A 26,746-nucleotide genomic window follows, 5' to 3' on the forward strand; every position below is an offset into this window, starting at 1 on the left:
CCGCTCCGCCCGCCCGGGCCCCGGAGGGAGGCGCCGGGGCTGCTCCGCCTGGCCCTGGGAGGGGCGGCCGGACTCGCGGGGATGCAGGAGGGGAGCAGCTCCCCCAGCCCGCGGGGCGCCACTTCCTAGCCTGGAGAGCTCAGGCGTCCTTGTTTAGTAATACTATTTTCCCCCAGAAAACGGCTTAACTATGTGTATCTAACACACTTGCTGTTTTAAACTTAATGCCTTAAAATGAAAGAAAAGCAATGATTTTTCTTATGTTTGAGATGTGCTTTTGAAGGAGTGTATGTGTGTGTGTGTGTGTGTGTGTGTGTGTCTGTGCGCGCGCCCACACGTGCGTGTGCAACTGTAATCCCAGCACTCTGGAGGTTGAGGTAGGAGGAGCAGGAGTTTGGCACCGGCCTATCCCACACAGTTTGGGTCTAAAAAAAATAAAGACAAAGATGGACTGTGACCACGGTTGATGAGTGACCTCCACCATGGGTTTGATTTAACCAAATAGAATCACTTTTCTGAGGAATTTGTTTCGGTAATAATTTTTTATAGTCTGTCTGCTTGAACGCAATTGCCAAAATGCTAGGTAGCTCAAGCCCTGGGACTTCCGCTGCATGAAGGTAGTTATAGGTATTCATTAGATGTCCAGACCAAGGCCAAGTGGGAGAACACTGGAATATTGGGTACGGAAAGCATACGTTTTAATCCATCTGTTTACTGTTTTAAGATGGCATCTTACCCTTTTTCCCAGACTGCTGTTGAACATGTGTGTGTGTGTGTGTGTGTGTGTGTGTGTGTGTGTGTACCAGTCCTGGCACTTGAACTCAACACATACTTTAACTTGGCTTACTTGCTCACAGCTGATACTCTACCACTTGAGCTATCCCTCCAACCCTGGAACTAAAATTCTCTCTCTGTCTCTCTCTCTCTCCCCTCCCTCCCTCCCTTCCTTCCTTCTTTCCTTCCTTCCTTCCTTCCTTCCATTTTGCAAGTCCTTGGGCTTGAATTCTGGGCCTAGGCACTGTCTCTGAGCTTTTCTGCTCAAGGCTAATGCTCTAACACTTGACCCACAGCTCAATTTCTGCCTTTTGTGGTTAATTGGAGATAAGAGTCTCATGGACTTGTTTGGCTTTGAACTATGATCATCAGATTTCAGCCTCTTGAGTAGCTAGGATTATAAACATGAGCCACTGGTGCTCAGCTTGGAACTAATTTTTTTTTTTTTTTTGCCAGTCCTGGTGCTTGAACTCAGGGCCCAGGCACTCTCCCTGAGCTTCTTTTGCTCACGGATAGCACTCTACCACTTGAGCCACAGCACCCCTTCTGGCTTTTTCTGTTTATGTGGTACTGAGGAATCGAACCCATAGCTTCATGCATGCTAGGCATGTATTTTGGTCACAGCGCCACTTCTGGTTTTCTAGTGGTTTATTGGAGATAAGAATCTCATGGACTTACCTGCCCAGACTGGCTTTGAACCATGGTCCTCAGATCTCAGCCTCCTGAGTAGCTAGGATGACAGGTGTGAGCCACCGGTGCCTGGCTAAGTCTTTCTATCAATATCTGGTCATAGCCATCAACAGGAACATTTTCAGTTTTTCTCCCTCTTAACTGACTTGAACCCAAACCAAAGCCTGGCTGCCTAGATCTCTGCTGGGACTTTTGGTACTTAACCTTCTCTCCCAGGGTTTGGAGAAGCCCTGGATACAGAAGACTGGAGATTAACTCTGAACCCCACCATTGCAGATGCCTGAAAGACTGCAGGTTTCTTTGGACAGTGGTCAGAAAGGTTGGTTGCATGTGCACTTCTTTTTGAAAGGCAAGTGAGGCTGTGACAGGCTGATAATTGTTGGCTTACACTTGTAATGATAGCTACTCAGGAGGCTGAGATCTGAGGTTCAAAGGTGGCCCAGGCAGAAAAGTCTGTGAGACTCTGATCTCCAATTAACCAGCAAAAAGCTGGAGATAGAGCTCAAGTAGCAGAGCACCAAGTGAGAGCTGAGGCTGAGGCCCTGAGTTTAAACCCCATTACCAACACACACACACACACACACACACACATGCATGCACACACACATGTACATACATGCACACAGACATTTGAAAAGAGCTACTAGTTCCAAATGTTAGAAATACCTCAGGACATTGGTATGTTGCATAAAAATGAGGATACCAACTTGAACTCAGCAAAGCAATGTTTACTTCTGTGCAGGTCATACCAAAAGGGTAAAAGCCAATCACACACACACACACACACACACACACACACACACACACACACACATGTGCCCTCCACTACTGCCTTTTATCCTGATGCAGCTAGCCTTGCTCCTTTACCTGGATTGGTCAGGGTCAGGTTTCACAGTCTCTCATGACTGGCTAACATCCAGCATTTGAACCAAGGTCCAGGAGCTTTGTTGTTGAGCTCTTAACAAACAAAGAAACAAAGGACTTGAGGGGAAAAGTTGAGAAAAGTCCGGCAGATGCATCACCAACAGAGAGTCTGGCAAGTCTCTGAAGTCTGGGCAGGTTTTCACAGAGATGAGGAGGAGGGCTTAGCAAAGCAAGTGTCTGGAAAAGAACCTGGAATAGGGCAAGTCAAAATGGAATTTTACAAAGGAGTATAGCACACTTTGACAGAAAACCAGTATCTTCTGTGTTGGGAAAATGGAGGACAGAAAAGGAATAGGCCAGACTCGATTGTCAACAAGCAAGGACTGTTTATTGACGAACAGCAAAGGATATAGACCTTCCTGTGGGATTGGAGGTTGTGCAAGGGATTGGATTTTGGGTGGGCTTCTATAGATCTTAACAAGGAAGCAGAGAATAAAAGATGGGCTATGGTCTCCTTGGGATCAAGGGTGATGTCCTTGGCCAGGTCCACAGTGGAAGCTGGGTGTGGGGGCTATTGTCTCCTGGAGCCAAGGTCAGAATGACCTGCCTGTGGACAAGCACATGAGCAAACTACCTGGCGCTTTGTTTGACCCTGGGAAACAAGGCAGGACTCAATCCTTCATCCTGCAACGAGTAAATGACACAGGGCTATCAGGAATTTGACAGAAGTAGAGACAGTGACAGTCTAGAGACTGCTTCTCCATACCCCACAGTGACGGCTGAGAACTCTGTACAGCATTAGATTTCACCTACTGGGGAGCAATTACAACAAGATGCAGGGAAGACTTGGAAACACTTCCCAGGCAGCACAAAGACCAAAACTCAGGCAGAAGCCCCACCTGCATCAGGACTTAAGAATAACCTTTGACCAAACAGTGGCTGAACAATAAGCTAGTCTGATGCCAAACCACGAACTCTCAGGAAGCCAGGCTAAGAATAACATAACATGCATTGCTGGGAGGCTGGAAGATGGTGTGCGTGTTGGAGACAACATAGTGATCGAAGGGGGAGAAATCTAGCATTTGTCTCTGCATGAACATTAAAAATAAAAAAGAACCTCCAATTATAGTAGCAACATGGAGGCTACACATATAACTTAATGGTAAAACAAAACAAAGAAAAATTTAACTGTCCAAGAAATCTTAAGCACAGTCTTTGACTGAATAAGTACCTTTCATAGGCCCTAGGAGACCCCGATGTAGCCAGGGTGAAAGATAAAAGTGAGACAGAAATCTTGGCGTGGACACCAGAAGCTGTCTCCTCCAGTGGAAACAGACTTCGTGAAATCACTAACAAATAAATGACAAAATAACCCCCAGGAGGTGGAGGAAGTTAGTATTCAAGTTGCTACAATATACTCTCTAAAATGTCCAATTTTCAACAAAAAGAACTGAAGGCATGCAAAAACTTAGGATGATGTGACAAATGCACAGGGAAAGCAGTGGTGCTGGAGTTTCTGTTCCATGCTTTAAATGGAGAGCAGGCATTCTGCTGCTGAAGCTGCAAGCGTCCAGCCCAAAACAGAGAGCAGCTAAAGAAAAATGTACCCAAAGCCAGTTGTTTGAAAAGATCACAGTTGGTGGGTGCCAGTGGCTCACACCTGTAACCCTAGCTACTCAGGAGGCTGAGATCTGAGCATCAAAGTTCAAAGCCAGCCTGGGAAGGAAAGTCCATGAGACTCTTATCTCCAATAAACTGCTCAGAATAAAGCCAGAAGGGGTGCTTGTGGCTCAAGTGGTAAAGCGCTAACCTTAAACTGAAGAGCTCAGGGACAGCACCAAGACCTAGAGTTCAAGACCCACAACTGACAAAAGAAAAGAAAAGATCACAGTAAACAAATCTTTAATTACATTAATCAAGAAAAAAAGGACAACTTAAATAGCTATATTTAAAAGTTAAAACTCAGTGTGGTAGCTCACACCTGTAATCCCATCTACTCAGGAGGTAGAAGTTGGAAGAATCAGAGTTGGAGGCCGATTCAAGCAAAATGTTGTTCAGAATCCTTTCAATCAACTATTTGGGAAGCATAAATATGAGAATCAAAGATCAGGCTTTCCTAGGTATAAACATGACACTCTATCCCCGAAATAACCAAAAGCACAAAGGTGTAGAGTCTGTGTGGCTTAAAAGGTAGAGTACCTGCCTAGCCAGTATAAGGCCCTCAGTTTAAATCCCAGTACTGCTTTAAAAGGAGGAGGAGCAGGAAGCAGCAGGAAGAAGAGAAGGAGGAAGGCTAGACACTGGTGTCTCACATCTATAATCCCAGTTACTCAAGGGGCTGAGATGAGGACTGTGTGGTTCAATGCCAGCCCAGGCAGATTTCTCCAAGGAACCAGCAAAAAACTGTAAACAGAGGTGTGATTCAAATGGTAGAGGGCCAGCTTGGAATGAAAATGCCTAGCAAGAGTGAGAGGCCTTGAGTTCAAGCCTCAGTACTAGCATAAGCAATAACAACAACAAACTGCAGTACTGGAAAAAAAAAAGAAAAGGTGGAAAAGAAAGAATGCACACACAGACACACACACACACACACACACACACACACACACACACACGCAGGAATCTTGAGATCCAAAAGTTTGAGAAAAACTTCTATGTCTGAGTCTTTACTCCTCACAGCACCCTGCTGAGAAGGGAATGATTGTTTTTAGCCCTTGTAAGCCTTGTTTGCAGACAAGGAGACAATTGCCCAGAGAAGTGAGGCTGGGCTGCAGGTCATAGAAGTCAGCCAGGAAGCATGGTAACCACACCACTGGCTCTGTGGCTCCTTCAGCTCTCGATGACATGCTGCTGCTAGTGGTATGTCATTTTTTCTCCCAATCCTGGGGTTTGAACTCTTGGCCTGGATGCTGTCCCTGAGCTCCTTTTGTTCAAGGCTAGCACTCTGCTAGTTGAGCCACAGTGCCATTTCTACCTTTTTCTGTGATTAACTGGAGAGAAGAGTCTCATGGACTTTCCTGCTCACGCTGGCTTTGAACTGTGGTCCTCAGATCTCAGCCTCCTGAGTAGCTAGGATTACAGGCAGGAGCCACCAGCTCCCAGTGGAATTAACTTTTAACTTTCAGAGCAACCATTAGACTCAGGCCTGTCCCCCTGTCTCTCTAGGTGCCCACACTCATTCCTTGTCCAGCAGAACACTCAGTCTTCACACTGGACACCTTGGTGTCACCAGGCAGAAGATGGGATCTCTTATTTGCCCTTGGGTAGCATACATGATTCTCTGGACACTCAGAAATGCAGGTGGAGTTGCAGTTCCTTTTGTGGCCTACTGGAGGTTCTTGCCTTCTTGTAGCTTCTCAGCTCTTTGCACTTGTGTATTTAGTGGAACATTAGAGCTGGTCCAAGTGACTGGCTTTTGGAGTCGCGAGACAACCTGAGAAAAATCTCAAGGTGTGTACAGGTATGAGTTTGGAATATGAAAAGTGAAGTTGGGCATTAATTGGCTTTCCAAGCAGATCTTGGTTTTATTTATCTTCTTTTGGGGCTTTATTTAAAAGGTTTATTCAAGAGCTGGTAATGAAACTATTTCAATAAGGAGAATAGGCTCTTGCAATGAAAAAGAACATTCCAACCACAAGATACAAACACCTCAAAATGTCAGGTAGAAAAATGCCAAACCCCTCCCCCCCTTTTTTTTTTGCCAGTCCTGGGGCTTGAACTCTAGGCTTCTTTTGCTCAAGGCTAGCACTCTACCATTTGAGCCACAGCACCACTTCCAGCTTTGTCTCAGTAGTTTATTGGAGATAAGAGTCTCACAGTGTTTCCTGGTTGGGAAACACTGGTTTTAAATTGTGATCCTTAGATCTCAGTTCTCCTGAGTAGCTAGGATTACAGGCGTGAGCCACCAGAGCCCAGCCCAGATGCCATTTTTAAAAGAATACATTCCAGATTGCCAGGCTTTAAATTCCTTAGATTTAAACTGGTTTTTATTTATACAAATTTAGATCTGACATAGGAGAGTTGAGTAAAATGCTATTTGAGTCTCTGAGGAACAGGTCTGATATATACTGTACATTTACGCAGTTTGTCACAGGTGTATAAAATTTATCAAGAATGTTTAGAACTTTAAAACAAAATGTATTCACTACCTGACTTAGGTAACTGTAATCCCTCTGTACATCACCTTTACAATAACAATTAACAACAACAACAAAGAATGTTTAAAACAATATGTCTTTAACAAATGTGAAAGAAGAGATAGAATCTGTTCTTGGCAAGTTTACATTCTGGTGGAGAGTGCATTTATAACACACAGAGTGGCAATGTGGTATCAGCTTGCAACTTAATAGCTATGTGCCTACTGTGTATCCAGCTAGCCCTGGTGTACATTTTAATTGCAGGACTTCAGCCTGTAAAAGCGACTATGTACATATTACTGATGATGTGGGGTGTGTCTTCAAAGAGCACAAGGCACTGTGTTTGACAGTACCGTGTTAGTTAATGGTGCTTGAGAAGGCACAAGGTCAGGGCAGCCTGACTGGTACAAAGAAGATGGCAAGCCACTTCCAGTGCCCTGAAGAAACAATGAGATTGCAAACAAAGTGATCAGGATCTAGGAAAAAGTAAGGTTGTATAGAAAGGACTGAAGCCAGGGTGTTGGGTGGTTGGTTGGTACTTGCCTTTAGTGGTGAAATGTGAGGTAATTTTTCATCTTTAAACTTCCTCTTTCATCTTCTAATGCACTCAAAGCTTTATATGAGAAGACTATAAAATACTTTATTAAATGCCATAATCACAGTATTACATGAATAATTAAGAAATTACATTACTACATTATTGAGCAAGGTAATCTCTCAGAATTTCCACCTTCCAGGGAACACAGTGTTTGGCAGAGGGATGTCCTGGGCTCCTGGGCTGGTTGCTGCAGGATTTCTACTCCTGGGTACCCTGGGTTTCTGCTCTGTCCATCTCAGTGGTGGACACCCGGTTTCTGAGGGCTGCTGAGGCCGGGGGCTGCAGGAAATGTCCATGCGGCAGCTGGTCTTTCCTGCTGGCTGTGAATTCACAGGTGGCTGTCATTGCTGTTGTTCTGTAGCTCGGCTCCCCAGGGAGGTGGCCTTTCCTTCCCAGGCTTCCCCTGTCCCTGCCTGACCCTCAGGTGCTCAGGCCGCCCTCACGCTCTGGACATCTGGCCAGGCCTGGGGATTGGGCTCAGTGACAGCGCAGGGACCGGACAGACCCACAACGCCCGGTTCTGTGCGCACTGTGCCAGGCCAGCTGCGCTGCTGTCCCCGGCGGCTGGCGGGCAGCTGGCAGGGGAGGAAGCGGCCCAGGCGGTGGACCAAGGTCACCAAGGTAGGGGAGCTGTGATGGGTGTGGGTCCGGGCCGTATCCCCTCCAGCCGTTCTTGATGCCAGGCACTACTGCCTCGCGGGTAAGGGAATGCGTCGGGCACCAACCGTGCTGGGAGAGCGGCAGACACTGCCCGGTCCGCGCCACGGGCACCTGTCAGTGCTGGACCTCCCGCGGGAAGCCGGCCTGGGCGGCGTGCGCTGCAGGGGAACGGGGCAGGGCGCTCTGCAGTTAGGACAGAGGCTGGACAAACTCCGACGCAAAGGTCGTTGGCTGCTCCTTGTGATGAGAAGCGACGTGCAGCTGGCCACACAGAGGCGCTTTTTTTTTTTTTAAACTGGAGATTGAATCCAAAGCTTATCATAAGCTCTTCCCCAACAGGTTTCCGTGTTCAGCTTCCTCAGTTGCATGCTACCTATTTTGATAGCACTCATCCCCTCTCAACAGGTATTTCAAAATTCTTTACTTTCTATTTTCCATTTTTTCTTCCTCCTCCCTCATGGCCTCCTAAGTTGTCCCTTAGTTAGATTCATGTTCTGTGTCCATCTATCTATGTGTCTGTCTGTCTATCTATCTATCTTAGTTTAATAAGTGTCAACAGTTAGTTGACTGTAGATACATGGTTTTCTTTGTGGTTCTTCTTGTAGTTCCATTGGTCTTCTTCAGGTCTGGTTTTACGCCAGTACCACACTGTCTTTGTTACTATGGCTCTAGTATAATTTGAAGTCTGGTATTGTGATAGCTCCAGAGGAGTTCTTTCATTTAGAGTTACTTTTGCTATTCTAGGCCTTTTAAGCCTCCAAATGTATTTCCTTAATTCTGTGAGGAAAGTTATTGGTTAACGATTTTTGGTAAGTATTGTATTGAGTCTGTAGGTGGTTTGGGCAGTATATTTTCACAATATTAGTGTTACCAATCCATTAACATAAGTCTCTCCATTTTCTGATGTTTTCATTTCTTTTTTCAGTATTTGTAGTTTTTATTGTAGGGGTCTTTTACTTCCTTGGTTAACTTAATACCTAAGTATTTTATTGTTTTGGGGGCTATTGTGAATGGAATTGTTTTCTTAATTGCTTTGGAGCCTGTTCATTGTATATATAGAACAGCTACCAATTTTTGAGTATTGTTTGTATCCTGCTACTTTCTACAGTTTCTACAATTCATCAGTTCTAATGCTTTTGGGTGGAGTCTGTTAAGTACAGGATCATATTATCAGCAAACAGATAATTTAATTTCTTCTTTCACTATTTGAATTCCTTTGGTTTCTGTCTCCTGCCTTATTGTTCTGGCTGGGAATTAGAATGAATAAGAGGGACTGGGAAGGTGGCTCAGTGGTAGAGTGCTTGCTTTGAATGCTTGCTTTGAGTGCTTGCTTTGATTCTTCAGCACCACATAAGCAGAAAAGGCCAGAAGTGGTGCTATGGCTCAAGTTGTAGAGTGCTAGCCTTGAGCTGAGAATTCAGGGACAGCGCCCAGGCCCAGAGTTCAGGCCCCACGACTGACAAAAAAAAAAGAAGGGTGAGAGTGGACATCCTTGTCTCATTGCTGACTTCAGTGGAAATGTTTTCAGTTTTCTGTTTAATATATTGTTGGCGATCGGTTTCTCATAAATAGTTTTTTTTTTAAGTTCAAGCACATCTTTTCTATTCTTAACATCTTCAGAGCATTTTTAATAAAGGGATATTGAGTTTTGTCAAAGGCCATTTCTGCATCTGTTCAAATGATTGTGTGATATTATTTTTAGTCTTGTTTATGTTCAGTGTCTTGACAGGATTAGTTGCTGCCATTCTAGCAACTTCTCTCTGAGCTATTGGTGGTCCAGAGAGAAGTAAAGCTCTGCCTCCCCCTCCCCTCCCAAGCTGGCGATGTGGTGTGTCTAACACTGGTTCTGAAGGCACATTCCCATTTCAAAGGACTTCAGCACAGAAGGTGTCCTTACTCGCCATCAGAGATTAATGTACCTGTTTGTCTTATCCCAGGAGCCTGGCCAGGGAACTGTTGTGGCTGGGAAGGCCAAAGATCTGAGCTTCCCTGCTCTTCCCTGCATTTGCACGGTCTAATCCTAAATGAACCTTAGCCCAGAGTAGCTGTCTGACTAACTTATGGACTCCTGCTCAGCCAACCTTAGGGTTTCACCCCTTTGATCTCCAGTAGAAACACCTGGGCCAGATTCACAGAGGACAGTGTAGTGAGAAGAGCTGTCAGTGCGACTTCATGGGGATGTCTCTGCAGCTTGGGAGGGCACCTGGCTTTCCCCTCTAGACTTGGCCCTGACAGGAGACCCTGAGATCTCAGAAGGGCAGCAACTCATTCTCCATTCCCATGTCGTGTGGGGCAGGACTTTGGCTCTGGGTATCAGGTGAAGGTTACAAGGCAAACTAAGAAACCTCTTCCATACTGCTGCACACAGGAGTCTGGCCCCTCTTGGCCCCCTGTCTCCCCACTCAGCTTATGGGACCCCTAGACCAGTAGTGGGTTGGAGGAGGAGGAGGAAGAGAAGGAGGAGGAGGAGGAGGAGTTGTTGTTTAAGGTAGGGCATCCAGCCTGGGCTCCGAGGGGGTGCTCACCTCCCTTCAGCCCCAAAGGCAGGGAGATCTTAACACCTGGAGCTACTGTACCTCCACGTCTTGTTGGCCAGCCCTTATGCCACTTCATGTTCCTCACTTTGGGTCTCAACCTTAGCCATGTCAGAACCCATTTATCCTCTTGGAGTCACAGCATGTGTGTGCTTGAAGACTTTCTCTCTGGGTGATGGACTTTTCCTATTCCTGTCCTGAACAACTGCCCATTTCTTTGTCTCCCTTTAGAGCCATGGTAATGCTTCCTGCTGCCTGTTTCCAACCCCTGACTGAGAGCCTGTGACCCTCTTCAGGGAGAAGCAGCTACATAGGTTACCATGGGCTCCTTCTGAACCAGTAAACAGGCTGCTTCCCTTTGTCAGATAACTAGGTGTAGGACTCTCACTCCATGGGCCTGCCCCTGATGCCAAACACCAATTCACCTGTTCTCTGGGCAGGGGAACAGCAATTCTTCTTGGAACCCTTTCCCTGGCTGCTGTAACTCCTCCCAATCCCCACGTCCCTCCTTACCCCCTGCTCTGCTTAGCCCAATTCTGCTCCCCAGACAGCCACCTCACCTCCCCAAGGAACAAAGCCCTTGGAAGGGTCTTGGCTGGCTCAGTATCCTAGGGACCCCATGGAGGCCTCTGGTTGTAATGCCACCCACACCAAACCTTCCACATCCACGTCAGACACCAGCCCTCTCCTCTGAGCTCCAGATTCATGCCCTCCCTGCCTGCCCTGTATCCCTGCTGCCCACTGTCCTCTCTGGTAAGTGCAGCAGGCTTCCTGCTGCAATGCCTACATACAACGTCACCTCCACCCACCCACCCTTGCACTCACCACGCTCCCACCACCACCCCACCCAAGTTGCACTTGTCAGACTTGCACCTGTCACGCCCCACACCCACCCCGCCCACACAGGATACTTCCATCTCCAACTCCTCAGGAATTTCTGTGGGATACAAATAGATCCTGCATCTGATCCTTCTTATCAATCTTCTACTCCTGGGGCCAGGACCCAAGGCTCCGCCTAGCTCTTCCTGATGTGCATAGCTGACCTTTGTCAGGCCACCCCTGCATCTACATCTACTCACATGTTGCTATGAAATATAGTAAGCACTCATCAGTGTTGAGTGCTCAGATACACACCACCCAGAGTTTCTCACTAATATTAAGTTGATTAATATTTAATGTTTAATAATAGATATTTACTTTTAAATAATAAAGTCAATTAATTTTATATTAATATTTTATCTCTGTCTTTACTACTCATCTACCCATTTTAACATACATTTTTTGTTAACATTCTTCCCATCTCCAGTCCTCAGATCCACCCAGACCTGGCTCCTCACTGCCTTAGAGTTCCCAGATTATAGCTGGCCACTCCCATTCTCCACCCATACCTATCTGTGCACGCAGAGTACCTGACCCACTGGCCCCAGAGCAACCACCTGAATAGGGGCAGATGCCATATTGCTCCCTCTCCTAGAGGAGATATGGCCCCTCTATTAAGCCTTATGATAATCTTTCTCCTGTGCTTGCCTGCCTCTGTGTAGTCCTCTGGGATGGCAGGGATGGATCCTAACATTTTTATTATTATTATCTTCAAATAGCTTTACAATGGTTTTTCAATTTACATGTTCATTTGTGTGTATATACATCTTTTTTTTTTTTTCTGGTCATGGGGCTTGATCTCTGGGCCTGGGTGCTGTCCCTCAGCTCTTCAGCTCAAGGCTAATGCTCTAGCGCCTGAGCCACTTCCTGTTTTCTGAGTGGTTTATTGGAGATTAGAGTCTCACGGACTTTCTTTCCCCGAGCTAGCTTTGAATCTCGATCCTCAGATTTCAGCTTCCTGAGTAGCTAAGATTACAGATATGAGCCACTGGCGTCCAGCTGTGTGCATCTTAATCAGAGTCATCTCTTCCTCTGTTTTCCTTCTCTTCCTTACACTTCCCCCACCAGTCTTGTCCAGTTTCTCTTTTCCTATTTCAGGTAGATATATTGGGTATTATGACTGTATTCACCCACCATTCATCTTTCTTTTTGTCTGCCCCTCCCATGAACAAGCCCCGCAGTCAGGACATGTTTCAGCATCTTGATTTTCATTTTGTCAAACTGTTTATTAATTGTTCAAAGGGATTTCACCATGGGGTCTCACCCTTGTATATATTGTAATTTTGCTAGATTGAGTGCATATATATGCATATGGCTCTGTATATGCTTATATATATGTTTATATTGTAGATCTAACATCTACATGTGAGAGAAAACACATCCTCTTTATCTCTGAGCCTGACTTCGCTTAACATAATTTTGTCAGATCCATTCATTTCTCTGAAAATGACATAATTTCATTCTTCCTGATGGATGATACAATTTCATTGTATATATACAAATATCTGTACATATGATATGCATACATACATATGTATATATATATATATCACACTTTCACATATAGATATATTTCTTTTTCATTGGTTTCTGGGACATTTATATTCATTTCTTTCTTTATTGGTATCTGGGATGTTTATATAACTTGGCTTTCAAGAATAGTGCTGAAATGGGTGTGCAGGTGCCTTTACTTATAAAGACTGGCAGTCTTTCAGATAAATGCCTAAGAGTAGAAGTGCTGAATCATAAGGATCTATTTTCAATTTTTTGACGAATCTCCATACTAACTCCATAGTGGTTGCACTAGCTTATATTTCCTCCAACAGTGTATTAGAGTTCATTTCTCCACAGCCTCAGCAGCATTTGCTGTGTTCATATTCTTTTTTACATTTATTATTTCAAATAGTTACATAGAAAGCTTACAATTTAACATGGCTATTCATGTATACCATGAATCTTGTCTGTCAGTCTTCTTGTTATCTCTATTTTTTTTGCCAGTCCTGGGGCTTGAACTTGGGCCTGGACACTGTCACTGAGCCTCTTTTGCTCTATCACTTGAGCCATAGCCCCACTTCTGGCTTTTTCTGTATACTGAGGACTCAAACCCAGGGTTTCATGCATGCTAGGCAAGCACTATACCACTAAGCCACATTCCCAGACCCACTTGAAGATGGCCATTCTGACTGGGGTGAGATGGAATCTCAATGTTGCTTTGGTTTGCTTTTCCTTTATGGCCACTGATGCTGGACATTTCTTCTGTTTAGCTCTTTAGCTGATTTGTTAATTGGGTCATTGGTTCTTTAGTGATTTAGTTCTGTAAGCTCTCTGTATAATATGGTTATTAGTTCCTTGTTGGCTGTATAACAGGCCAAGCTTCCTCCCCTTTCACAGGCTGGCTCTTGAGTTTGGTGACTACATCCTTCACGGAATTTCATTTCATGCGTTTCAAAGAGAGCTGTGAACACCAGTACCATTCCACCTAAACTCACCACTGTGCACACCATTGACCAGAGCTTAAAATTATTTTGCTTTCTTTCTTTTAAGGAAGAAATAGCCACATGTTAATCATACATTTCATGAGTTTGGATAAACATGTCCACATTTTTGTGCATTCCCTGAATGCACCTCCCCAGTCAATTTCTGTCTCTCACCCCACCTCGAGTGGCCGCTATTCTGATGGTTTTCTACCATGGACAATTTTTTTTATATATATTAATGCACCACATGCCTGAGTGCTATGACTGTCTTTCTTAGACCTCTCCTACCCTACAGTGGGTAAGCGTGGAATCCAAGTGGGTATGGTCCTGGTCCTTATAGGTCTTGTCTTGTTTCCCTGCTCACTCTTACCTGTTTTCCAGACACAGTGCCCTCTTTCTGACTCCTTGGGAGTCTGGTCCACATCTTCCTGTGTCTGCCTTTCCTCTCAATCCCATGTGACATAAGGACTGCTGAGTGAGCAACTGAATGAGTTGGTGAATGGATGGATGACCACCTCTCTGCTGGGGAACTACCACTCTTTGCAGCAAGTCCAGCCCCCTGGTGCATTGTGGGTGGCTGCTTGGTGGCATGTTGGAGACTCTGCATTTGCAGCTGCCACCTGGCTCCAAGGCTGCTGCAGCTCCAGGATGGAGTGTGCTGGCTGAATGAGTAAATAGCAGTTTGACCACGGCCAGGTCCATGTGTGCCCTGAAATCAAAGGAAGGGAGGCTTCTGGGCAGGAATGGGGTCTTGGAGGGGGCAGCAGGGACCTCTGGTGGTCTGCCTTCCAGTCCTCATCCTTTTTGGCTCCTAGCTCTCAATATTTGATTTCTGAGGCCACCCAGTAATGGGTTTCTGTTGGACAACCTCCTCAGGTCTGTTCTTGGCTGGCAATCATGGAATGAGTTTCTCCCTATACACTTGAGTGAATGGAGAGATCTCCCATATTCTGTGTTTAACGAACCATCAAATTATAGTTCAACAGAATTGGCCAAGGCACTTGCCAAAAGAAACAACTGAAAACAGCATGCATTTCAAGACATCAGCTACTGGGGGACAGGTGCCTTTCCCCAGCATATATCTGCAGATGGACTGCATATTTACTCCCAACACAGTGTTTTGAATCCCACTGACAGTTTATTTGTGGGTTGCTGCTCTGCTCAGTCATTTCTAGATAGTGTTCATGGGTTGCCAAGAGTAAAGGTGATATGAATTCCATATCAGGCTGCCAGCCCTGACCTCACACAGGGACACACAAGTGCTGCCAGTGAGGCGCATGCTCCACTGCTCAGCGGGAGGGTGGGGTGCTTTTAGGCAGGTGAGGGTGTTTTGTTAATTATTAATGTATTTTAATTCAGAATAGATTCCCCAAACGGTCTTGAATCAGTAGAAGGCCTTAAATGCCTCTTATCGTCAGTGGTCCCTAGTGTTATCCGTACAGGAGGGCCTGCCTCTCCATTGGGTCAGGTCATTGCTGCGGTAGAGGCAGGCCACACACTGACGCGCCTTCACAGTGCGCAGAAAGCGGCTCTCTCCGAGGAGGCTACACGTCGGCCTCCCGCGGGGCGGAACTGCACTGACCCGGGCCCCAGCGCCGCAGAGGCGAAGCGGCGATGCTCAGAGGTGTCCCTCCGGAGCTAGAAGCAGTGCCCTGTCCTGCGGGGGTGCAGCGGGACCCGGGGAGGTGGTCTTCGTGTCACCTGCCGCGACCCCGATGGCGTGCCAGTCGGAGCCGGGCGGCGGGGCGGAGGCCTCGGCTCCTGTGTATTACAATTTCATTCCCTTTAAAAGGAAAACTATGCCCGGAATCCGGGAGGGTGAGGACGCGACCCGCGCCCGCCCCTGGGCTCGCCGGTGTCCCCAGGGCGGGCGCTGACGGGGCAGCGGTGGTCACCTCCTCCGTCCCCAGCGCCCCCTCTCCACCGACACCCCACGCGGGGCCCCTTCCGCCCCGCAGCCCGCGGCGGGCGGAGCCGCCCTCGCCTTTTCTGGGTGGCAGCCCAGGCGGCGGCGACGGGCTGAGCGCGGAGGAGCCTGCGCCCGGCTCGCGCCACCATGACGGGAAGGTAACAGCTCCACGCCCGGGGCGCGGGGCGCGGGGCGCGGGGCGCGGGGCGCGGGGCGCGAAGCGCGAGGAGCGGGGGCGCGGGGCGCGGGGCGCGGGGCGCGGGGCGCGGGGGGCAGGGCCGGACGCCAAGACCCCTGCTCCGCGCCCGGCTCTGGCTGCGCGGTCTCCGGGCGGGGCGATGTGCGTGGGGTCCGCGTCGGCGCGGGGGACGCGGGGCGCCGGGAGGATACCCGCTGGCGTTAGCAACAGGTGGAGCCCCGCGCACCCCTCCAGACTCCCGGCGTGACAGGCACGTGCCCAAGGCCCACGCCAGTCAAGCGACCCAGCACTGACACCTGGCCGTGGGCCCGCGCCACCCTCCCCGACCCTCTGTGCTCTTCCCCTCCTCCTGTGTGAGCTGAGGGCAAACAGGACGCAGGGAGGACAGGAGGTCGGGGCCAGGGAGGGGCGGGACGCGGGCCTGACAGGGGCTCCGGGCACCTGGCACCGGTTCACAGGGGTAACCTGGGGGGGCTGGTCATGCGTCTGTCTGTCAGCGAGCTTTCGAGCTTTCGGGAACCTTGCTGGGCTCGAGCATGTGACTCACAGCTCTCTGGGGACCAAGGCCCCTTTTAGTCACTCTGGCGAGTTTGTTTTTCACTAGGCCTTGAGTTGGGCTCCAGGGCGGAAGACAAGAGCCTGGAGCCTGCAGTCCTTGCTGGAAAAAGGCCCTGGAGCTGGGGACGGTTCTGGAGTGCAGGCCGGTGGCCTCAAGCCCACAGAGGCACAGAGCAGTTCCCCGTCCACATGGCCACCGCCTCCATCTCCCCTGAAGCTGTGGCCCTTTCTGCTTCTATCTCCCAGCTTGGCCCGAACCTGTCTCCGTGGAGAGATCCAGACCAGTCAGGGAAGGGCGTCCTGTCTACTCTCACACTCCACACAAGGCTCCCTGCCAGCTGTCAGGTTCCTTTCGCCTAGGGTTTGAGAACAAGAAAGCTACAGAGAGGGTTGTGGTGGGGCTGTGAGCAGTCACTTCTAGAACTGTCCTAATGAAGGCATCTCAACTGCATCCTCAGCAAAGAGGGAGGGTGACCTTTCTGCTCACCCCACCAGCCCTAGGAGAAGGCCAGGCAGGAGCGGTGGGAGCTGGGGCCAAGGAGAAGTGCTGGTCATCAAACCACACAAGGATGACAGATGTCATTCTTGTCAAAGAAATGCTGCTCCTCTCCCAAGGAGGAAGATCCCAGAAACCCAGGAGATCACAGAATCATAAAAGGGGGAAAGAAAACAGCATGAGATCCTCTCTAGGGACGCTGTGGTGGCTTTCTTCTGTTCTCTCAGCATTTCCCTGCAGCTATAGACAGTCCCTGAGCCTCAGTTGACACTGTCCTGTGAAGTCTGCTTCCTGCCTGTCACAGGGGCAGATCAGATGCCAGTGTTGACTTCTCTGCCCCCACCCCACACCAAGGGCTCCAGGTCCATCAGCTCTGAGGGACAGGCACTTGACCATTTGTGGGATACTCAAGACCTTTCATTTCCTAGGCTGTGATACTCCTCCACTGTCCACAAGACACTGGGCACTTCCTCATGTCTAGGTCCTGGGACCATGCCCTTGTGCTACATAGATCCAGGCAGATGGTTGGAAACATCTTTTCTCCTCACACACCTTCAGGCTTCTCCTTGCCCCCGTGGCAAGTGCAGGTGGAGGGTCTGGGGGAATTCACCAAAATGGCCTGGAGAGGCATTTGAAGAAACTGTCCTTTGCAACTAGTATCCATGGGTGTGTGCAGAGAAAGGGCTGTGAGGGGATGGGGAAGATGGATAGAAGGCCAGCAAGCAGAGGCCCTTTTTGTGTGTCTGAGTTGGTAGAGCAGGGGAGACAGAAGCAGGGCCTCTGCCAGAGGCTCTCTGTTCCAGACTTGACCACTGGCTGAGGGACCCAGCTGGCTGTGGGGCAGGCAGCAAGGGGTGGAGTGTGGGAAGAGGTGGTCAGAGGTACAGTGTTGGAGGAGAGGGTGCACTGGATGGGAGCATGAGATATCTGAAGAGCCGGGCATGGATGGGGGAGCTGTCACAACTAGTCATTACCAGTCTCCAAAGTAGAGACCGAGCACTGCCTGCCAGGGATGCAGCCAAACGAAGCTCTTCTCCAAATAGAGCTCAAAGAGCGTGAGCTCAGGGGTGTGGCCTGCTGAAAATGGCATCCCCTACCATAGGACTGTCATACCCAGAGGTCACCATCTATGCCAGAGTGTACACTGAGGTCCAAGCTTGGCACAGTACAGTGTGGGCTGCTCGATCCCTCCACTCACATCTTCTAGCCTTGACCATTTTCCTCTGGGTGAAGCCTTGGTGGCTGGAGGGACAGCACATGGACTCTGATACAGTAAGGGGCTTAAGCAAAGTGTGAAGTGGGTGACAAATAACATGCTTTGTGGGGATGTCACAGAGATGACCCTCAAACCCAATACAGAACCAGGTGGTCAATATCCACAGCCCCTCACCTTACTCACTGTTCCTCTAATTGGCCCTGACAAGCCATTCCTGCACAAAGGAGGGTGTGAATTTTGGTTTATGTCAACTCTGTGATGTGAATACCTCCACTGCTGCTTAGTTCAACTTGATGTTTAAAAAGTCTGAAAAAATAACACTAATTCTTGGGAGTCAGTACAAAATGATTAGGTGTTTGCGTGCCTCCCTAGCAACCTTTCTTTTCTTTCATCTTACCTCTTATACTGGTCACTTATAAAGAACAGAGGTGGATGTGGTCCATGGTTCTGGAAAGTGGAAGGTCACAATACATGGTTCATCTGGTACCACCGTACCAGGTGCATCTGGTGTGGTGAGATCAAGCAAGTGTCTGTAGTTTTGGCCTTTCTCCTTTATTTGCTTTTGGAAATACTGGAAATTGAGCACAGGACTCTGTGCTTGCTCTATCTATCTCTTGAGGCATGCCCTCAGCTTGCTCTCTCCTTTTTATAACAACTCTAATGCCATGATGGGAACCCTCCCTTCATGACTTCATGGGTTCTGGAAAGTTCCAGCTCCAATACTATCAAGTATGAATTTGGGGATTATGTTTCCAACACATGAATCCTTGTGGATCACATTCAGATTATAGGTACATCTTTTTTCTTTTTTCCTTTCCAGTCCCAGGGCTTGAACTCAACGCCTGGACACTGTCCCTGAGCTTCTTTTGCTCAGCGATAGTCCTCTACCACTTTGACACTTTGACCACAACTCCACTTCTGGCTTGTTTTGGATAGTTTATTGATGATAAGTCTCATGAACTTTCCTGACTGGTCTAGCTTCAAACCACAATTCTCATATCTCAGCCTCCTGAGTAGCTAGGATTACAGGTGTGAGCTATTAATACATGGCTTCTGAGTATTTTTTATGAATGGAGCCATTTATTATGCATGGCTCCTTTCATTTAGCCTTTCAAGGTTCAATAATGTAGTATGAATCAATACTTCATACCTTTTATTTCACAAAATAATATTTCCATTGTATGGATGTATCTTCTTTTGTTTACCCATTTTTATGGTGATATTTGAGTTGTTTCTACTTGTTGTTTTTAGTGGACAATGCTGCTACAAATATTCTTACCAATAATTCTGTCTGTCTGTCTGTCTTTCTGTCTGTATTGGTACAGAGCTTAACACAAAGCCTCTTGCTCTTGTCTGGCTTTTTTGTATACAGCTGATGTTCTACCACTTGAGCCACATCTCCAGTTCAGGCTTTTTTTCTGGTTAATTGAAGATAAAAGTCTCATAGATTTGTCTGCCTGGACTGTTTTGAGTGATGATCCTTAGATTTTAGTTTCCTGAATAGCTAGGATAAAAGGTATGAGCCATCAATACTCAGCTCTCATTTCTCAATAGTATATCTAGGACTGAAATTTCTGGGTCATATGGTAATTATGTTTAACTGAGAAATTGTCAAGCTGTTTTCCATGTATTTGTACAATTTTGAGTGTGTCTGTGTGTCTGTGTGTATAATTTCTATATCAGGAATGCATGTTGGTTAACATCTGTATTATCACTTGTCATCTAGTATAGTCAGTGTGAACTGGTGTCACATTGTGGTTTTGATTTTCATTTGCCTTATGAAATATGTGTGTTTTGGCTACTTGTATTTTTTTTGAGAAATGTCCATTTAAATCCTTTGCTCACATTTAAATTGGATTTTTTTGTTGAATTGTAAGAATTCTTTGTATATTTGTATCAATCTAATGAGAGAGATTCACCAAAGGATAATACACATACATTCATATATACTTTTTTTTTTGGTCAGTACTAGGGTTTGAACTAAGGTCTTCTCACTTGCTTGGCAGGCAACCTACCACTTGACCCAGGCCTCTACTCCTTTTCACTTTAGTTACTATTCAAGTAGGGTCTTCAGGTTTTTTTTTTTTTTTGGGGGTCCGGTCGTGGGGCCTGAACTCTGGGCCTGGGAGCTGTCCTTCAGCTCTTCAGCTCAAGGCTAGCACTCTACCACTTGAGCCACAGCGCCACTTCCAGCTTTTTTCTTTTTGCTTATGTGGTGCTGAGGAATGCAAGGCAAGCGCTCTACCACCGAGCCACCTTCCCAGCCCGGTCTTCAGGTTTTTTTTGTTGTGGATGGAGTGTACTGAAATTCTCTTATTATAGGTGTGAGCCACTATATTGAGCAGAATAATGATATTTACTTGGGAAGAGCCATAGTAAACCGGGCATATTCTAAGAGGTTGAGGCAAGAGAAAGTTTTAAAAGATAAAAACCAAACAGAATTACATCACACAGTTTTAAAACAATAGATTTTGGATATTAAAGACATTTGGTCCTTGGCTTTTCTTTGTGGGACATTGTTAAGTTAATAGTTCAGGTTTTTACTTGTTACTAATCTCTTTAGATTTTCTGTTTCTTCTGGTGTTAGTTTTGGGTAGTTTTTTTTTTTTTGTTGTTGTTATTTTGTTGACATCCAACTGATTGTAATGTTTGGTTCTGTTCCCTACTTACAGGGCATACAGCTGTTATATTTTAAAGCAGCCATGGAGTTAGGAAATAGATAGGGCCTAAGACAAGTTAGGCCACAAAACTCACTCTTCTTATCAAGATTTACCTGTCAGGAAAACAGAAATGACCAAATGTTTCCAGGATTACTACAAACCTTTGGTTAATTTTCTGGGTTCTGGACAAACAGAATCAAATTGTGTTTGCAAGTGTTTTCCACCACTTTTATGGAGGGTTACACTTCTAGAGGTCCTTGCTCTGTCATTTTCGGCTGATGATGTAGCTGCATCCTGTAGAGCCCAAGTGACGGCTGGGGAATCCCATGTGGACCCATTCAGCTCCTGCTGCAGATCCGGCAACAGAATGAGTGGCGAGTCTATGCAGTGACTATGCAGGGATTGGCTTAGTCAGACTCGGGGTACAGGGGAGCCTGGGCCCTTCTTCAGTTTCTTTTATAGTAAATATTTGTCAAATAGATTAGTACTTAGTAATCTTATACTTAAACTTCACCTACATATTACACTATACAAAATATTTGTGGCCATAGATTCGGTGTTAGATCTTTGCTACTGTATGAAGCTTTCAAGATAATCAACTTGAAAAGAGGAAACATTTCTTTTGCCTTCTGGTTTCAGACGTTCATGTATGTGAGTGTTTGATGCTGCAGTTTTGGGTCAGTTGATCCACTGTGTGCCAGGCCTGCATGCAGAAAGTAAAAGAGGAACACCCACTTGTCCCTCCCATTAGGGTTCACCTCTCAGAGTTCCCATCACCTCCTAACAGTGACTTGTACTGGGTCCAAAGCCATTAATACCTGACATTCCAGATCCACATTGTATAGCTTTCTCTATGCAAGGTCCATGTGTGGCCCCAGAGACCCTAAGGGTCCCTCTGTAATGAAAATGGTGGCTTATTTGAGAATTATAGGTTCTAGTGTTGAGGAGTTTTGCATGGGGGAAGGGTGGGCAAACTAGGGGTGGAAAGAGGGGCACAAGCCCTGGGCACTGACTTGAAGCTGCCTGAGCTTGTATCAGGCCTCAACTATCCACATCAGAGTGAATGGATGCATGCACTTTTTGGCTTTTTCAGGCTCTGCCTCTGTATGCCCTTTAGTCCCTGGGAATACCTTCAGAAAATATTTGTTGAATCGATCAGTGTTTGAGTAATTTTGTAATTGAACTGCATTTACAAATTAGATTCTGACCAATACAGTGTGTTAATGAATACTGCCCCATCTGGATTGGCTGGATTTCCTTGCTCTGTGGACATGGCCTGTCCGTGATGACAGTGGGTGACCCATGGGTGGCCTGCCACACTTCCCTCTTGCTCTAGTCTAGGGCCATTGGCTGTGTAGGTCCATGCCTCTTTCTTTGGAAATTGCTTTTTGTGCTTTCTGACCTTACTGGTAAGGTTTTCAGGGAAAAGGAACCAGAGCTAAAGATTTCCAGGCATGCTCAGAATCTCCAGTTTTCTTCAGACTATAATGACTGACTGTAGTAGCCACAGCTCCAATGCTGACCTTGAGTACTTGCACTTGGAAGGCAAATCGCTCTGGAATTTTCTACAGGTAAAAACTCTCCGTTCTCCCCTGCAAACTGAGCACGGCCTCTTCTCTAAGTGTTGACAGTGTGGACTTCGTTTGGGACACTTGGCTTTTTGTGAGCAGATCCCAGGGAACAGAAGCTGCTTGTTCTTTGTGTCCTAAGGTGATGGTTATGGCCTAAAGCTCTCCATGAGGGGGTGAGATGGAATGTGGTCACACAATAGCTCTCTCCTCAGCTTTCCTCATTCCCTCCTCCCCCCCTACTTCCTTCTTTGTCTTTATTTTTGTGCTGGTCCTGGGACTTGAACTCAGGGCTTGGACGATGTCCCTAAGCTTCTTTGCTCAAGGCTGGTGCTCTACCATTTATGGCTTTTTTTTTTTTTTTGCTGGCTAATTGGAGATAAGAGTCTCACAAACTTCTTCTTTGGGTCCTGGGCACTGTCCCTCAGCTCTTCAGCTCAAAGCTAGCGCTCTACTACTTGAACCATAGTGCCACTTCCGGTTTTCTGGTAGTTTATTGGAGAGAAAGTCTCACGGGCTTTTCTGCCTGGGCTGGCTTTGAACCGTGATCCTCAGATCTCAGCCTCCTGACTAGGTAGGATTGAGGACAGACATGAGCCACCTGCACCCGGCCTCACAAAGCTCTTTGCCCTGGCTGGCTTCAATAGTGATCCTCAGATCTCAGCCTTCTGAGTAGCTAGGATTACAGGGTGAGCCACCGGTGCCCGGCCCTTGTCAGCTTCTTTGACTGTTTCCAGGATTCCCAGCTTGGCCCAGGCTCGTGCTGCCCACGTGCACGGCAAGTCCCGGGGCTCCGGTGTCCTGGTGCTGCAGAGGGTGGCGCTCTGTCAGTCTGCCCCGCACCTCGCGCCCGGCACCTCGCGCCTCGGCGCCCAGGGCTTCCCAGCCCAGCCCCCTTCCCGCCCGACCGGCCCAGCCAGCCTCGGCTCAGCCAGCGGCCCCCGCCGGCCGGCCGAACAATATCCTTTCTATTCGGAGCTGACCCGCTGCCCTTTGGGCTCCTGAGCCCCTGTCCCGCGCGGGAGTGGGGTGGGGCGCGCCCCGTAGCCCGGGGCCTCGTCGCAAAGGGCCGCGCTCCCTGACCGTCCCTTCCGTCGGCCCAGCAGCCTGCGCCCGGCCCATGGCGGCCCGGCTGGGCGCCCTGGCCGCGTCGGGGCTGTACCGGAGGCGCCAGCGCCGGCCGAGCCCGCCGCCGCCAGCCTGGTCCGGGTAGGTGGCGGCTGGGTCCCGGGGCGGGGTCGCCAGGGACAATGGCCGGAATCCGCGCCGTGGACAGGCCGCACAGGGCCGGGCAGGGCCGCGCTGGCGAGGAGGCCGCGATGCCCCTTGACGGAGCTGCTTTGCTCCCCTCGGAGGCCGGTGCCCCCGACCCTCGGCGGGCACCGAGACCAGGTGTCCTAGGCCACCCGCATCCTTGCTCTCGTTCCCGCCGCTTTACAAAGGAGCGAGCTGGGCTAAGGAGCTCCAAGACATCAACACTCAACTGAAAAATGGCAATTGCTATTTGGATGCAGGTGGACTGACTTTAAAGCGTGGGCTGTCGCATTCTGGGAGAAGGGTCTGTGTAGGCAGCCTCCTTCAGGGCTGGGAGGTGGGGAGCGTGGGGTTCTGGGTGTTCCTCCAGGGGTCTCAGAGGTGGTTAGCCTGAGATGCAGATCCACGGTACCTAGATGGGAGCAGCGAGGGAGGGAGGCACCGGCCCCTGGATGTGCTACGGGCACCTGGGTGGAAATATCCAGCAAAGAGCTGGGGGGTTGTGGAAACAGCCCAGATGCCCTACACTAGATGAGTGGATCCAAACAATGCAGTACTAATACACAATGGAATTTTACCCAGCCATTAGAAAGAACATTATGTCACTTGCAGGGAAGTGGATGGGACCTAGAACAAATCATGTTAAGTGAGGTAAGCCAAGCTCAGAGAGACAAATGGCACATGTTTTCTCTCATGTGCAGAAGCTAGATCTAAGATACAGGGACATAATAAATTATACAGGTCTCTAGGCATTCCAACACAGTGAGACCAAAGGAGGATACACTTAGGAGAGGAACAGAAAGACACAATGCCTATGTGCATCTGATCATACAAAAGATGATTTATTGAAATGAACTCCAGGAAATGAAAACGAGTTTTTTCCCCTTTGTTGCTGTTTTTGTTTTCATTTCCCTTTGTCTTGTTTGTTCATTTATCTGTCTTTGGGAGGGAAAAGGGCACAGAAATGGAGGGACAAGGGGTGAACGACAGCAATGGTACTCACTGGACACGATGTTGAAATGAACTATACAACATATGGGTGGGAATGGAAGGGAAAAACTGGGAGAGAGGGAAGGGGTGACATTGTCCAAAAAGAAATGCACTTGTTATCTGACTTATGTGTCTGTAACCCCCCTATATATCATCTATTTTTAAAATTTTATTGTGAAGGTGCTGTACAGCGGGGTTAGAGTTACTTGAGTAAGGCAATGAGTGCATTTCTTGTCAGGTGTTGTTCCCCCTCCCTGTTCTCCCATTATCACTTTCTCCCCTCCCCCTCCTTGAAGTTGTAAAGTTCATTTCTAATATACTGTCTTGTGGGTATCATCGTTGCAATGGGTCATCCTGTGTCCTTGTTTCAGCATTTTGTATAATAACAATAATTTACAATACATTATTTAAGCATAGTTTAACAATACAATGCATTTGGTTCCCCTGGGAAAAGAGAGTCGTGGGAGCAGAACATGTGGGTTGCAGGTGCTTTCTAAGGAGGCTCAGGAGGAAGTGGAGGAGAGCTGAGAGAAGGGCTGGCCACCCAGGGAAGAACCAGGGAGCCCCAGTCACAGGTGTGGGGGTGGGTGGGCTGTAGGACTGAGGGAGAAAGGGCAGGTCGTGGCTAATACCACCCAGTGCAGATATAGCCTATTCTGTATGGCATGTTCCAGAAAGGCCTTGGCGGGAGACACGGTAGGACGTATTCCTCAAAGATGTCTTCAGCTGAGAGCAGAAGCAGAGGAAAGGAATGGAATGGGCACTGGGAAATGCAGTCTCAGCCATCTGAATGAGCACCTACTGAGTGGTGGGTCATTCCTGTGGGTCCATTACAGGCCAGGCTTGGGAGTGTCTATGGCTTGAGCAAGGAAGCAGAGGCTCAGGAGATGGGCTAGCTCATCAGAGGTCGGCCTGATTGGTCGTCTTCACTGGTGGGCCCTGGATGTTCCTCTGTGGGTATCTGTGGTTTGAACCATGGTACTAGGTATGAGGGTGGCCAGGGCACATATGGTCCAGAAGTACCAGTGTAGATGTAACACAACATGGCCAAAGTGTGAAACACATGGACCCAGTCATGAAAATCAGGTCTTGGGAAGGTACCATGTACACCACTCAGCTTCATTTTTCCTTGAACTTCTAGTTCATACCATTTGACAGTTGTCAAATGTCAATGTGACATTTTAAAATGTGTGTGTGTGTGTGTGTGTGTGTGTGTGTGTGCTGGTATTAGGGCTTAAACTCGTGAGCTTTCACTTGGCTCTTTTGCTCAACATTGGTGCTCTACCACTTGAGCCACACCTCTACTTCCAGCTTTTTGCTGATTAATTAGAGGTGAGCGTCTCATGGACTTTTCTGCTTGGGTTGGCTTTGAACAGCAAAATCAGCCTCCTGAGTAGCTAAGGTTACAAGCGGAATCATTACAAGCTTGATTACAAGCCCGATTACAAGCCTGTGATCCTAGCTACTCAGGAGCCTGAGATTTGAGGATCATGGTTCTAAGCTAGCCCGGGGAAGGAAAGTCTGTGAGACTCTTGCCTCCAATTGATCACAGAAAAAGCTGAAAGTGGTGCTGTGGTTCAAGTAGTAGAGCACTAGCTTTGAGCAAAGGGAGCTCAGGGACAGCACCCAGGGCCAGAGTTCAAGCCCCAGGACTGGCAAACAAACAATACTTGATAAAAGGAAACTGAGCTGCTAGAACAAAGAGGTCTGGTTAAGGCTTCAAAAAAGCTGTCATTTCAGCAGGTCTCCTTGGCATATGTTTCTGATAGTGTAAATGTATCATAAGTCCAAGACTGAATATTCATTTTCTCTTCCTTCCTTCCTTCCTTTCTTTCTTTCCTTCTTTCGCCAGTCCTGGGGACTGAACTCTGGGCCTGGGAACTGTCCCTGAGCTTCTTTGGCTTAATGCTAGCATTCTATCACAGCGTCACTTCCAGCTTTTTCTGTTTATGTGGTGCTGAGGAATTGAACCCAGGACTTCATGCATGCTAGGCAAACACTCTACCACTAAGCCACATTCTCAGTCCGGAATGTTCATTTTCTAGTGGGGCTAGCCTTCTGTCAATTCCTGTTTGCTGTGTGATCCTGACTGTTGAGTGCCCCAGGGTGAGTTTGGGGAGCACTGAACAGTGGGGGGCAGGAGCTGCTGTATGCGGAAGCTCCCACTGGCCCCCACTGCCATGCTGCAGAGGGGTCTCCTCTGTTCCTGCACCTGGAATCTTGCCTGGAGCAGCAGATACCCACGTAGACAGAAGGAAAGCCAGCTCTTGTATGCATGCTGTGC

At 47.8% G+C, this 26,746-nt stretch overlaps 1 protein-coding gene across 2 annotated transcripts in view; it reads left to right on the plus strand.

Annotated features, from left to right (window-relative positions):
* The first annotated feature begins 15,215 nt into the window (after window positions 1-15,215).
* Lims2 (LIM and senescent cell antigen-like domains 2) overlaps window positions 15,216-26,746 on the plus strand; it is a 28,725-nt gene continuing 17,194 nt past the window's right edge. The window contains exon 1 of one of the 2 annotated variants that reach the window (XM_013028862.1): window positions 15,216-15,236. Coding sequence is in view for 1 of the 2 variants with exons in the window: in XM_013028861.1 (XP_012884315.1) it covers window positions 15,669-15,679 (11 nt within the window). In the remaining variant the exon portion in view is untranslated. Of the gene's footprint in view, window positions 15,237-15,601; window positions 15,680-26,746 lie in introns of those variants that run through there. The other variant, XM_013028861.1, reaches the window with a different exon arrangement.

The sequence above is a fragment of the Dipodomys ordii genome, unplaced genomic scaffold (genome assembly GCF_000151885.1).
Source record: "Dipodomys ordii isolate 6190 unplaced genomic scaffold, Dord_2.0 Scaffold114, whole genome shotgun sequence".
Lineage (NCBI taxonomy): Eukaryota > Metazoa > Chordata > Mammalia > Rodentia > Heteromyidae > Dipodomys > Dipodomys ordii.